This window comes from Sus scrofa, chromosome 2 (assembly GCF_000003025.6).
Source record: "Sus scrofa isolate TJ Tabasco breed Duroc chromosome 2, Sscrofa11.1, whole genome shotgun sequence".
In the NCBI taxonomy this organism is placed as follows: domain Eukaryota; kingdom Metazoa; phylum Chordata; class Mammalia; order Artiodactyla; family Suidae; genus Sus; species Sus scrofa.
Window position 1 is genome coordinate 74894667 of NC_010444.4, and position 14980 is coordinate 74909646.

General features: G+C 50.0%; 1 protein-coding gene across 4 annotated transcripts in view; it reads left to right on the forward strand.

Moving 5' to 3' along the window:
* The window catches only part of ZFR2 (zinc finger RNA binding protein 2), a 53210-nt gene extending 48755 nt beyond the window's left edge, over positions 1-4455 (forward strand). For 2 of the 4 annotated variants that reach the window (XM_021084095.1, XM_021084096.1), the window contains exon 18: positions 4290-4455. In XM_021084095.1, the coding sequence (XP_020939754.1) occupies positions 4290-4360 (71 nt within the window). In that variant the 3' untranslated portion in view covers positions 4361-4455. Of the gene's footprint in view, positions 1-698; positions 3090-4289 lie in introns of those variants that run through there. The other 2 variants (XM_021084093.1, XM_021084094.1) reach the window with 2 other exon arrangements.

Consider the following 14980-nt stretch of genomic DNA (forward strand, 5'->3'; position numbering starts at 1 on the left):
TGGGTCCCAGCTAGCCCAGGTCCCAGCCCCTTTTGTACCTGCACTACATCCCAGGAAATAGCTTGGGGTTCCCCTTTCCTCCCCATCTGCAAAGAGAGACAGGTGGCTTGTGGGGGATAAGACTGCTTCTGGGGACAGGGCCAGCCCGGCCCAGAACCGAAGCCGCCCCCATGATGAGGTGCAGGCTTGGGGCCTCATTGGCTGGGACTGTCATGGGTCTACCACCCCCAGCCATGATCTGGAAACACCCAGCTGAGGTCTCCAGTTTGGCCTGAACAGGCTCCAGCACCAAAGCTGAGCCCTTGCCTATGGCATCACTTTTGTTTGCAAGTGTATTTATAAGCAAGTCTCCCGGCAGTACAAAAATCACTTTGGGCCTGAGGTTTATGAATTGCCTTTAATGGAAAGAGTCAAAATGCTCTGATCAGAGCCGAGCCTGAAGAGGCAGGATCTGGAGTCCCTGTAGTGAGACGAGAAAGAGCTGATGTACTGAGCTAGTGTTCTAGCAAAGTCCTTGCCACCAGCCACCCCGAGTGACTCCTAGTACAATTCTTCATGTCCAAGGGTGACTTGAGCTCAGCAGTTGCTAGAAGGGTGCTGCTGAGGTTGCCCAGCCAGCCCTCAGGGCTGCACAGGGCTGGGAGAGGCGGGCAAGCCGGGAGCGGGCAGGAGGGTCCTGACGCGCTATCTGCCCCCAGCATGCCCTGCGCATGTTGGCATTCCGGCAGATCCACAAGATCCTGGGCATCGACCCTCTGCCGCCCCCCAAAAGCAGGCCTGGGGCGCGCTTCCGGAAGAGGCCTCGGGAGGCAGGCGAGGCCGAGGAGGGCATGGGCCCAAGGAAGCGGGCCAACGGGGTGGAGAGGGGCCCTCGTGAGCAGCCTCGCCTCCCCAACGGGACCTGACGCACCGCTGAGTGGCTGTTTCAACCTTGACACTGGACAGTCGTGTTTTCCTTTCCAGTAACATTCTGTAGATTTCTTTCAGGACACTTGTGCTTAAATCATTAGTGAAATCTCTTCATCTGGCAATTTAAGCTGCAGTGGGTGGGGGTGGGCGGGCAGCACCTGAGGCCAGCCTCTATCTAAAGCCTGACATTTCTTGCTAGCTTTAAACTCGCCCATGGCCTACTAAGAGTGTGGGTATCTAAATCACCTTGTGTGGATGCCCCCACTGTGCGTGGACTTGAAATCACACTGGCAAGCCTGTCGGGGGTCCCACATCAGTAAGTCTGGTTCCAGAAGGCAGGTCAGAAGTTCTGAGGTGGTGGCCAAGCCTAAGGGCATGCCCAGGTCGGGGTGCCCAGACCCCAAGCCCCACCTGCTGCAAGCACACTGCCCCTCCCACTCCCCAGCCTGGAGATGGCCCCCACGCAGGCAGAGGTCTGCAGGGCCCCTGCTGAGCTTGTCCTCTGGCCCATGGTGGGGAGGCCACAGAGCCAAAAGGTGGTGAGGAGGTGGGCTGGGTGCACTCCTGACTCCGGGAACATCTGTGATCCCCATGGCACTGCACCCCATGCCATTGCGTGCCTTCTGCACTACGAAGAGCCGCTGTGTTCATCTCGTTTGAGGCTGTGTTTGCCTTTGTCTTTCCCCAATCCTCCCTGCACAGGTGCAGCTGACATGGGTCCAGGCCTTGCCCCTTAGGAGCAGGGTCTTGGGGCTCTGCCTAGTGCAGGGCACAAGGTCAGGTACCTCCTGGCACTGACGGACATGAGGGCACCCCTGCCCGGCCCCTGCCCTGATCCATCCAAACCTCTCGGCTGCTGCCTAATAGCGCTGAAGGAGAAAAGTCTTTGGGCCTATGTGATCTTTGGTCACTTGATTGCTTCAAGTTCATTTTTGTGTTTAAGGGACAACCTGTGTGTGGCTTCATAGCTAATGTCTTCGTAGAGCTACTTGGAAGTTTGGGGTTGGGGGAGGGGGGAATAAATAAGATGTGTTTATCTCTTGGTGTGGACTGCGCAGTCCTTCCTCGAGGTGCGGTGACTTCTTGGGGCTCTAGGCAGGGCCCCTGACCAGGCAGCATGTCTCCCCGAAGCTCTCAGGCTGTGGGCCCCCCAGGCCACTCCCACACTGAGGTCCCCTGAGGATGCAGAGAAGCCTGGCTCTGCAGACACCACCCCCCACTCCGAAGGATCTAGCCCAAGAAGCACTCATGTAATACACGTCCCACAGCCACTCAAGGAACCTGTCCTGGCCTGCTCCAGGGGGCCATCAAAGGGAGGGTGGGCAGCCCTGGATGCCTTCCTGGAAGAGGGGGGGCAGCCAAGCTGAGTTGGGAGGGGTGGGTATCTGAGTCCCCCCAGATATTCATTGCAAAACTCAGAAGGTGGAGTTCAGATAGGGAGACCTCCTCACAACTGGGCCTCTGACCGCTTTAAGCACACAGGGCATCCCCAGGCAGTGGTTGTGGGACAGAGATGAGAGGTGGCTGCAAGGTTGCACTGGTCCCTAGTGGGAGTGGTACATGCCCGTGAGCGCAATCCAGGGAGACAGCCAGGGCCCCCTTCTCAGAGCCAGGCCAAGGGGATGTCAGTGCTCCTGCGGGAGCTTACCCTTCTAGCAGGTGCATTATCTACTGGAAACAGGAAGCATCTGGTTGGTGCCTGACCACTCTGACCTCCCTGGGAGGGCAGGCCTCTCTCCTCTGCTACTGGGCCCTTCCTGAAGGATTGGCACCCTAACAACACCGGGGAGGCAGAGCCACCCTCAGCTGGTCCTGGCCATGGCCACAGTGAGCACAGGGGACATCCTCCGCCTTGTGCAGGGGAGCTTCACCCACACACCCCTGTCCCTCTGCATCTTGGTTGACTGCTCTGCCATTCACTCAGCTGTCCAGGCTGACCACCACCACCGCCGGCAAGTCTTCCTGGGTTCCTTTGTGCTCAGGCCACGTCATCTAGAAGTCCTGTCAGTCCCACTTCTGCTGCTCTCGTTTCATAGCTTCTGGCATTCTGCAGCTTCAGCCCTCCAGCAGCTGGGGGCTCAGGATAAAACTCAGGATTGCACTCAAGATAATACCCCAGGAGTTCCCGTCGTGGCGCAGTGGTTAACAAATCCGACTAGGAACCATGAGGTTGCGGGTTCGATCCCTGCCCTTGCTCAGTGGGTTAACGATCCGGCATTGCCGTGAGCTGTGGTGTAGGTCGCAGATGCGGCTCGGATCCCGCGTTGCTGTGGCTCTGGCGTAGGCTGGCAGCTACAGCTCCGATTAGACCCCTAGCCTGGGAACCTCTATATGCCGCGGGAGCGGCCCAAGAAATGGCAAAACGACAAAAAAAAAAAATAATAATAATAATAATACCCCAAATCCCAGCAAAGCCCCACAAGAACCCAAGTGCCTCCTTCTGCCTCAGTAACTCCGCATCAGACCTACTAGTCTTCTGGTCCTCAGTGAACCAGCCAAACTTGTTCCTGCCCCAGGGCCTTTGCACATGTCATTTCCACTGCCTTGTAAACTCCATCCCCTGACCTGTATGGGCAGCGGCTCCTCCCCTCCTTCAGGTCCCAGCTTAGGTGTCAGCTCCTGAGAGAGGCCTCCTTGACCACCTCAACTGGTCACATAACCCTATTCATTTCCTTTATGCCACACAGCACTGATTAAAATCATTTGTTATCTGCCTTCCCCCACTGCTGCCCTGGGCTGTGAATTGTTTGCGGGCAGGAAGTATATCTGCCTTACTCATTGTGGTGTCCCCAGTTCTAGAACAGACCAAACATATAGTAGTTCAAGAAATATATTAATGCTCGAAACCATGCTCTGACCCCCCCTCCCCCGCACAATGGGTCTCTCTGTTGAAGGAATTCACCTCCTAGCAAATAAGACACCATTTGTTTCTATCTCATCCCAGGAAACAGGAACACCAGGGCAAAAGACTTTAGCTAAGGCAATTGGCAACAGGATGAAGAGAAGGGAGGAGGGTTTGGCATTCAGGGGTGACAGTCACTGCTGCACCTTTGTGGAAAGTCCTATCCCACTGCCATGAACCTCCCTTACATCCTGGCAGCAGCAGCTTTGGGAAACCTCACAGCGCACTGCTCACCATCCCCTCCATACCTCCTGGGGAATATGGATATGATCTTCTCCACCAGCTGGTTTAAAACCAATCCCGTTGACAGAGAGTTAAATCTGTCCTCCTAGCAACTCCAAAACACCAAGTTGAGGCAACACAGCCACAAAATCAAACAGTTGGTTAGTGATGTACTGGGTCCAGATGGATGGAACGCCTGGGTGATGGTGCTCGCTGCAGGTCTGAAGATCAGTCGCTTCTCATCTTTCCTCTCTAGCCCTCTTCCCCCTGGGCAGAGGACCCCAGAACAGGCTGGCAGCTGGCGGAGACACGCGACCAGGCTCCTGAGAAGTCAGACCACTGTGGGGGGGAAAAGCAGCCTGAGACAGCGACGCGGGACCTCAGGTTGCGGGAGCTGGTGGGCCAGCTCGGTTGCTAGGAGACAGCGGTGAGTGTGGGAGGGATGATGTGGGCCATGTGGGCAGGGCTGGAGCCAGACCTGGCAGGCAGTACAGGAGAAACCAACACAAAAGGGCAGATCTGCCAGCCCCACCTGCACAGTCACCAATAACACAGAAAGAGAACCATGAAAACGCACTCCATCCCCTGGTCCAGATAAGATGCACTCAGTGGTAGAGGGAGCATCTCCAAGCTCGGCCAGTCCAAGGCTTGTTTGGAGAAATGTTGACTCCATCTTCTCCCTGGTCACCCGTTAGTTTGGCTATGGGGACTGAGATGTTTTAGATAAGCAGATGTAGGCCCTGCTGAGTGGACAGGCTAGAAGGCCGGTGTTTCTCCTTAAGGTGGAGAAGGCAGTCTGGGGTGAGGGGCAGGGGTGGGGGAAGTATCACCCTGTTTTATCTCTGGCCAAATTCTGAAAAATAAAATGTATTGGAAAACAGATATTTGCACAACTCACATTCACAGCTGCATGAGTCACAGCAGCCAAAAGGTGGAAACACCCCAATGTCCACTAATAGACAATGGGTAAACAAATGTGGTCCATCTGTACAGTGAAATATTACTCAGCCTTAAAAAGGGAGGAAATTCTGACACAGGCTACGAGGCGGATGGACTTTGAGGACATGATTCTCACTGAAATAAGCCAGACACGAAAGGACAAAGGCTGTCCAATTCCACTCATTTGAGGTCCCTAGAGGGGAAAATAGAGAAGATAGATGCTGGATCCAGGGGGTGGGGAGTCAGTGTTTGAGGGGGACAGAGTTTCCATTTGGGGAGATGAGAAAGTTCTGGAGATGGATAGGGTGATGGCTGCATGACAGTGTGAATGTGCTTAATGCCACTGAGCTGTGCATTTTAAAATGGTGAAGATGGTAAATTTTATGTCTATTTTAACAAAATAAAGTTTTTCCATTTACAAAAATCTTGGGTGGTTCTGAAAAAAACGGAAGAAGGGGGAAAAAAGTCAACCACTGTTAATAGTCTTTTTCCTTCCTGTGTTCTCATTTTCTACTCTCTTGGTTACAGATGGGCTGCTTATAGCACTTTGATTCTTCATTTTTTTTTCACTTAACATTACAACAGCTTTGATTTTTCAGTTGTATTTTCATGGTGCTTAGATAATCCGTTTTTTAGGGCCACACCTGCAGCATATGGAGCTTCCCAGGCTAGGGGTCAAATTGGAGCTACAGCCACCGCCGGCCTACGCCACAGCCACAGCAACATCAGATCCAAGCTGCATCTGTGACCTACACCACAGTTCACCGCACCGCCAGATCCTTAACCCATTGAGCAAAGTGAGGGATTGAACGCGCATCCTCATGGATCTAAGTTGGTTTCATTAACCACTGAGCCACAAAGGGAACTCCAGGTAATACTTTTTCTAAATTCTTCTGCAGACCTTTGGAGACAATCCTTTTAAATAATTATTACAGTGGTAAAATACACATAATATAAAATTCACCACTTTGACTGTTTGAAAGTGTACAACTCAGTGGTTTTTGGTATTTTCACAGCATTGTGGAACTACCACTAGTATTTAATACCAGAATATTCCATCATCCCCCGAAGAAGCCCTGTCCCCATTGGCACTCACTCCTCGTCCCCCTGGCAACCATGAATCCATTCTCTGTCTCTGTAGATTTGCCCGTTTTGTACGTTTCATATAAATGGAATCATACACTCTGTGTCTTTTGTGTCTGGCTTCTCTTCACTGAGCATCCTGTTTTCAGGATTCATCCATGTTGCAGTGTATGTCAGTTTCACTCTTTTTTATATGATAATATTCCAGTGTGTGAACAGACCACATTTTATCCATTCACCAATTGATGGACATTTGGTTTTTTTCTACTTTTTGACTAATGTAAAGAGATGTAATTTTTAATAGCTGCATAACTTTCCACAAATGAATGTACCCTAATTTGCTTAACTGTTCCCCTGCTGTTGGACGTTTAGATTGTTTCAAATTGAGCACTATACTTTGGCAAACATGTTCCTGAACATGTGGGTGGGATTCTGTCCCTCCCATAGATACCCAAGATGGAAGGGTATGAAATTCCCTCACTTTAAGACATTTGAAACCTACATGTACCAGACATCATTCCATCAGAGTTTTGCAAGTTCCTCCCACCCCTGCCCCCACTGTAAACAAAAGAGCCCCAATCACCATCCCTGCATCATGAAGATGCCCTCGTGTTTTCGTCTTTTGTCTTTTTTGGGGGGGGGGCATCCACGGCATATGGAGGTTCCCAGGCTAGAGGTCTAATCGGAGCTGTTGCTACTGGCCTATGCCACATCCACAGCAATGCCAGATCCAAGCCGCATCTGCAAACTATACAACAGCTCATGGCAACACCGTATTCTTAACCCACTGAGCGAGGCCAGGGATCAAACCCACAACCTCATGTTTCCCAGTTGGATTCGTTTCTGCTGCGCCATGACAGGAACTCCGGTGCCCTCATGTTTTCAAAGTTACTTTTCTGCACGTACATCTAACAGGTTTCATTCTGCAATGTCTTGTATCTTCGGCTACTGTTCTTTTCGTTTTCTCATTCATTCAACACGTGTTGATTGAACATCTACTACATGTCATGGGATGTCACTCATGTGGCATCCCTGTGTCTCCCACTGAGAATGTTGAAATTTATTCAGTATTCAGTCAGAAAATACCATCTTCCTTGGGAAAACACAAAGATGAACCAGAGTTGTCACTTCATGCAGTGAGAGTGACTCTGTGGCCCTCTACCATATTAGCTGTGGGGTGTCAGGAGCCCACTTGACCTCCCTAAACTTCTGTAAAATTGGATTAAGACTCATACCACAAATCTTGCAGAGCTGTGGGGAGAAATCAGTAATAATCTGCATTTTTTTTTTATCTTTTTAGGACTGCACCCACGGCATATGGAGGTTCCCAGACTGGGGGTCCAATCGGAGCTGTAGCCACTGGCCTACACCACAGCCACGGCAATGCCAGATCCAAGCCACGTCTGTAATCTATACCACAGCTCACGGCAACACCAGATCCCTAACCCACTGAGCAAGGCCAGGGATCAAACCTGCATCCTCATGGATGCTAGGCAGATTTGTTTCCGCTGAGCCACAATGTGTAAACTCCATGTATTTTTAGAAATGATTGCTGTCCAGAAAGTTTCAGCCTTAGGACACAGGCATCTCAAGGGCAGGGAAGAGGGTGAAAACCAGTGATTAAAGTGGAAGTCACACATGGAACAGTGACACTGGCCCCCAGACTATGAGAAAAGCCCTACAGTTGCTGCTGATGTTCAGGAACTCCTCAAAAGTAGCTAGTCCCTCTATAATCATACCAGGGTGAAGCCACTCCTATGGCGAGAAGTTTCCTGTCAGCTCTGTAGCCCTTTCCTCATAAATGTTAGCCAGTGAGAAGTGAGTAAAATCCAACAGAAGGGGGGAAAGTAACTTGGAGGAAAGAGAGATGAGGACAGAGAAAAGCAGTTCTAGGAAGACTTTATGTATATATAGTTTATATTCCTCAGAGAGTTAAATAGTACACTAGCCAGAAAACAAGTTTAAGTTTGCCTTTTGAAAAAGAATATTCAAAGAACCAGAAAAAAGCCCTTGGAAATGAAAAACCTGATGGTCGAAATTCAAATGACAACAGAAGGATTGGAAGAAATAGAATGAGAAGACTAAAAGAAAATATATATATATAGGCAAGAAAATTAGATCAATTTAGGAAGCCCAATATATGACCAAGAAGAGTTCAACAGAGAGACACCAGAGAGGGATTCCTGCTGTAGTGCAGCAGGTTAAGGATCCAGCGTTGTCACTGAAGTAGTTTGGGTTGCTACTGTGGCACAGGTTTGATCCCTGGCTTGAGAACTTCCACATACCACGGGCATGGCCAGAAAAAAAAAAAGAGAGAGGGAGGGAGACCAGAGAAAAAAAAGTGGAAGAAATCACCAGTGACATCCTCCAAGAAAGTGTGCCAAGCACACTGAAAGTCTAGCACCACAGGTGAAAATAGACCACACCAAACCCACACTGTGAAAATGCAGAATGAGGAGGATAAAGATAAGATCCCATAAGCTTCCAGATAGGACTTCCCATGTGGCTCATAATATAAGCTTCCAGACAAAGAGGGAGAGAAGGAAAAAAAAGTGACAAGCAGAGAATGAGGAAGCAGGACAGTTCAGATTGTTCAACTGCTCAAGACTAGAAGCTAGAAGACCAGAAACAAGAGAAATTATCCTGCCCAGAACACTGTCCTTAGCCAAGCCACCAATCACACAGGAAAGTGGAAGGAAAACACTTTCTCTATAAATGTCTAGGGAGTATACCTTCCTAAAACAAGGGCACAAACCAAGAAACAGAGACATGGACCCAAGAAACTGGAGCTACATCATAGGAATCTGGGGTGCTCGAAGAAGAGAGGGGCCAGAACCACAGCTGGGCACCACCCAGCCCTGAGTTGAGAAGTTAGTTCCATCTCAGGAGCTAGGAGTCACAGACACATAAAACAAAGGCAATCACTAACTCCAGGGAGAAAAAAAGTCCTAGAAATTAGAAGTGTTCCTTAGTGTACATTGCTCCATGGTGAACAGAATTTTCATATAATAACATAAGCACTGAATAGTCATGTAAATAAAAAATGTGATATAAATTTTGGGAGAGGAATATGCCTACTAGAGCTAAATCTTTATTTTCAGGAGAAGGAAATCAATGGACAGCATTCAAATGGTAAGTCCAGAGATGTGTAAACTATTATTGGGAAAAATGGACACAAATGCCAGAGAAACAGCCAATAGAAACACCAGTGGCAGGAGTTCCTGTTGTGGCTCAGTGGTTAACGAATCTGACTAGGAACCATGAGGTTGTGGGTTTGATCCCTGGCCTTGCTCAGTAGGTTAACCATCCGGCATTGCTGTGAGCTGTGGTGTAGGCCGGTGGCTACAGCTCTGATTAGACCCCTAGCCTGGGAACCTCCATATGCCACGGGAGCGGCCCAAGAAATGGCAAAAAGACAAAAAGAAAAAAAAAAGAAACACCAGTGGCAGCCCTTGGGGGGTGAGATACATAGTGCTTTATTTAAAACAGTTTTTTAAGTTTTGCACAATCTTCGGCACACAGCCTAATATGCTACAAATATTGCTACTATTAATTTTGAGGAGAATACATACATACCCTCAAGGGGCTCATCGCTGAGTCAGGGAAATTTGTATGGTTTGGAGAACACTTGAGAGCTTACTATGTGCCATGAATAATGACATATTTAATAGATGAAAATTGCACTTACAAGATCAAATATATTTTTTAAATGTGCCTACTTATAAGAAAATAAAGACTGAGATAAGATTTCTCTAGTGGCGCAGCAAGTTAAGGATCCAGTGTTGTCACAACAGCAGCTGGAGTCTCTGCTGTAGTGTGGGTTCAGGCCCTGGCCTAGAAACTTTCACGTGCCTCAGGCACAGCCAAAAAAAAAAAAAAAGACTGAGAGAGGCCAGAGATCAGCAAACTACAGGCCACTTACCCACTGTGTAACACACCATCTGATTTTGTGCATCCTGTGAGCTAAAAATGGTTCTTTACGTTTTCCAATGGCGTGGAAACAAAGAGTCATAATTTTGCATGACATGTGAGTAGTACATGAAGTTGAAATGTCACTGCCATAAGCAACATTTTATTGGAACATAGCCATACCTATTCTCTTTTTCTTGTGTTCTCTATGGCAGCTCGGGTGCTACAGTGGCAGAGTTGAGTAGTCAAGACAGTGATCATGTGGTCCTTTACAGAGAGTTTGCTGACTCTTGTGTTAGAGGATGAGGGTGTGGGGATGGGATGAGGTGGATCCAGGTGGGGTCTTGGAGCAGGAGCATAAGGGCAAGTCTTCTGGTACCTCATCTATTGCCCACTCTTCCTTTAACTTTACCCTCTCATATGTGATTCTGTGTTTATTTGTTCTGGGAGGGCCTACCGCGTGCCAGACTCTAGAGATAAATGATTGTCCAGGCCAGAGCTGGTCCTTGCCCTAACTCACAGAGCCTACGTTCTGTCAAGGGAAGCAAGATGAGTCCAGGCTATCGACAAGAGTGGGTAAGACAGAGTAACAAAGTGATTCGGGCTCAGATGATGGGTGGCCACTCTGGGTGGTCGTGGTCAGGAAGGGTCTCACAGAGGAGTCAGAAATGCTAAGGAGCTTGCCTTGCAAAGAGTAGGGAGGAGCATATGCTAGGAGAGGAAAACAGCACATGCAGAGACCCTGAGGCTAGACAGTGCCTGGAGCATTTGAGGAACAGGAGAGAACTGGGAGCAGAGAGGTGACAGCAGCCCCACCCAAGCCACAGTGGGGAACTTGGGTTTCATGAGCACAGCAGGCACCATGGGAACGTTTTAAGCCAGGAAGTGACACAGACCCAGGTTATACATAGTGGACCCACAAGCGTGGCTGAGAAATGAGGTGCCCAGCTCCACCTCTTCCTCTTGCATCAAAGGTAGATCCACTTGAAGCTCACCTGCCCCCCCACCTAAAGCAGACCACCTGAACAGCCCTTCTTTGGACAAGTCAAGAATGGCCTGGCAGGAGTTCCCTGGTGGCTGAGCAGGTTAAGGATCCAGTGTTAACACTCCTGTGGCTCAGGTCGCTGCCATGGATCAGGTTTGATCCCTGGCCCTGGAACTTCTGAATGCCATGGGTGCCACACACACACACACACACACACACACACACACACACACGAATGGCTTGGCAAACCACACTGGTTGCAAAGCATTTTTCCTCGAAAGAGGGGAGTGTTCTTTTGCTGAATCCCCGAGTCCCCTGGCAGAGAGAGAAAGCTAAATTTAAAGGTATGCTAACTGGGGCAGTGTGATCTGGCCGCGTGCTCCAGCCAAGGATCCTCTGGGGCCCTGGTAGCTCAGCTGTTCCCACACCTGGCAGCAGCTGCCCTGTCTCGCCCACCCTCAACATCCAGAAAGCTATTATGGGCACATTCTCTTTGGGGGTCCATCATGGGCCCTACACCTTGTTGGGCAACTGGTATATGGGCCCTGGAGCTGGACAGGCCTGGGTTCAAAGTCCAGCCCATCACTTCCCAGGGTAAGTCTTGCACCCTGTGAGCTTCAGCTTTCTCATCTGCAGAATGGGTCCAATGAGAGTGCTCACCTCTCAAGCGACAGGCACTACTCATTACCTCTCCCCCTCCCCAATATTCACTGGCTTAAAAAGTATGTTCTGAGTACCTATTATGTGCCAGATACTGAGGCCACAGCAGTGAATGACATTGTCCAAAATCCCTTCCCTCAGGGAGCTGCTGTTCTTAGAGAGGACACAGCCAGTAGGCAAGATAAAGTAAAATGTACGTTTGGTGCTACAGAGCTTCTAGGGAAGGGGCTGTGAAATGTCAGTAGGATGAAATATTCTGCGGGGCTACTGGAGTGTTGAGTATGTCTGGGGAAGTGTCCCAGGCAGGAGGCACAGAAATGTAAAGGCCCTGGGGTGAGAGCGAGCCTGGGAGCTTTGAGGAGGAGGAGGCCAGTGCTCCTGCCTTCCCCCTTTTCCTTGACCCCCAGTGTAAAGACTCTATTTCCCAGCCTCACCTGCTCCTGGGTTTGCGGTGTGGCTAAATTCCACCCTATGGTTGTCGTGCGCATCTTCTAGGAGAGTCCTTAAAGAGAAGAGGAAACTTTCTCTGAAACTTCCTGTTGGCTGGAATGTGGATGGGATGGCTGGGGCTTGAGCAGATGGATATCTTGGATCAAGAGGTGGAAATTCAAGTGCTGAGAAAGGCAGAGCCACAAGGTAGCAGGAGCTTGGGTCCCATTCCTGGGTCCCTGAATTCCTATCTAATTCAAACTTCTAGCACTTTAGGTTCTTCCACCCCGTGTAGTCAGTCCTAATCTCAACTAATGCATTACATGAAGTGCCTATCACATGACACCCTTTGTTCATGCCTACTACAATTTTCCTCTGTATTAGTAAAGAAGAATAAGAAATATGCCCCACCTTCACTTTCGAGGAGTTTACAGCCCCATGGGGATGTCTGCAGCCCTGAATCTCAGCCCCAGCCAGCTGTGTGACCAAAGGCAGGCAGCCTTGCCTCTCTGCATCTTAGCTTTTCCAATTGAAAACCAAAGGATTGGCCCCAGTAATCTCCAGGAGTTTGGAGAAGGGAGAATTAGGCAAATTGCAACAGTGAAAATAGGAGAAAGATGAGAATGGTGAGGAACAGTGAGATTTGGAGGAGCAAAAGAAAGAAAAGCCTTTGGGGAGTTAAGGATCCGGCATTGTCACTGCAGCAACTCAGGTTGCTGCTGTGGCATGAGTTTGATCCCTGGCCTGGGAACTTCCATATGCTATAGGGGCGGCCAAAAATAAAAAGGCAGGGGAGAGGGAGGGAGGACGAGAAGGAGGGAAGGGAGAAAGGAAGGAAGGAAGGAAGGAAGGAAGGAAGGAAGGAAGGAAGGAAGGAAGGAAGGAAGAGAAAGAAAAAGAAAGGTAGAAAGAAAGAAAGAAAGAATAAAAGACCTTTGGGAGGGAGATGGGGTGGGTCCATGGGGGTTCTTCTGTTGAGAATGACAGAAGCCACTGCCACCTGGTCCAGTGGGTGGAGGATGGATTTATTGACTTATGAAGGAGACACCCAGGAGTTCCCTCTTCCTAGCTGAGTTTAGGTCAACCTAATCTGTCTGACTCTCCAGTTTCACATCAGAGTCCACTCATTTCAACACCCAGCTTCTAGTCTCATTTTCAGTATTAGGAATCCCTTTGGTTGTAGGTGGCAAAACCCCGCTCCTGAAGCCACCAAAAAGCAAAGACCAGCTTCTAACACTAGAGCAGAGCATGAACTCCAGGCATGGCTAGTTCCAAGGACCTGAATTCTTCCCAAGGGATTCAGTCTCTCTCTGTTTCTCACCTCTGCTTCCTCAGGCTGACTCCTCCTAAGGCAGGCTGATGGGCTCAGTCATCAGGGCTAGATCCATGCTCATCATACAGCAGGACAAGAACTAGTGCCTCCACCAAGGTGTCCTTTCAGGGCATGGGAGTGACTTCTTATTGAGAGAAGGGTGGGGGCATCCAGGAACGCTTCATAAAAATGGCATGAGCTGGAGATGCCAGCTGGATAAAGGGGAAGGATATTCCAGGCAGAGGCAGGGCAGAGAAGCATGCTAACTCCTATAGTTCAATGCTGCCAGACTGGTGGGTGCTTGGTGGGAGCAGGTGACGAGGCCAGGGAGGTCATTTGGAGGCTAAACACGAAGAACTCTGAATGCCGAACTGAGCATTTTAGGCTCTTCCCTGCGGGCATTGGGGAGCTATGGGAGGTTATAGAGCAGGGGAGGGCCACAATCATATTTTCATCCCTTGCTGGTGCAAGGAGGAAAACTGGAGGCAGCTGGGAGACCAGCCTGCACCACGGGGCTTGCCTAGGGTGGTCAAAGAATTTCTAGAATGTAGCTGACAGGACGAAATGTGGAGGGCGAGGAGCGCAGGGCTGGGGAAGTCTGGCACTGATCCATGATGTGGCTGCCAACTGGCTTTAGACTGGTAGGAGGCAAGAGAAACTAGTGTTGTGGCCCCTGGAGACTGGAAGAGCCATCACGTCTTTGTGCTTCAAGGTGGCTGATTTTTGGATGCCTCCAGGGTTGGGGAGCTTACTCCTTCTGTAGCTCTGAACCAAATAAACCATGGACTCATATCTATCCCCCTAGAGTCAGATACAGCTCTGTGCCCACACCATGGGAGGCCTCCCTTACCCAGGCCAGCCCTTGTTGATTTGGGCTCCTGACACTGTATCCTTAAGTCTGTCCTTCTCTGATCTCAACACCTCTGGTTTCTCTGGCTACTCCTTCCAGGGCAGGGCCTCCCAGAGTGTGGGACAAGGATCCCTGGGGGTCCTAAGGAGGATATAGATGTTTCTTAGACAACAAGTATCATGGATTTACAGAGGGAAAAAGCAGACCCCTTTCATCCTCCTCCCATATCTCTGGCTGCATCGAGGAGAAAATCTTCACAGGGTGCCAAGGCGTTGGGGTGTCTTAAGCACAGGCTCATGGCCTTGCTGAGCAGAGCAGGCAGGTCTCAGTCTTGTGCCTGGGGCCACTGCAGTGGCTGGTGTGACTCTAATGGTTCTTCTGGGTTTCCGCTGTGGCTACTTTGACACTGCATTTCTATTTTGAGCTAGTGATGATGGTTTGCCATACATGGTTGGCCCCCAGTGACCCTGCTGAATGCTAGCTGCAGGGTCTCCAGCATCTTGGTCCAAAGCGGTACCCATGGCTGGGAAAACGGGGGCAGGGCCACACCCTGGGATGACCCCAGAGCCGGGGAGCACAAGAAGCAGGAAACCTCTTTGTAAACACCTCCAGCATTAGTAAAGTGCACCACCCTAGAGAAGGATGTCCTCTCCCTCTACCCACCCCCGCAACCACCGCCCTACATGCTTCCTTCACTGGGAATAACCCTTTGCCAGTTGGAGGGTCCCCTTCTGGAACATTCCCCTTGGACTTACTACCTCCCATTTAAAGTGAATGGAT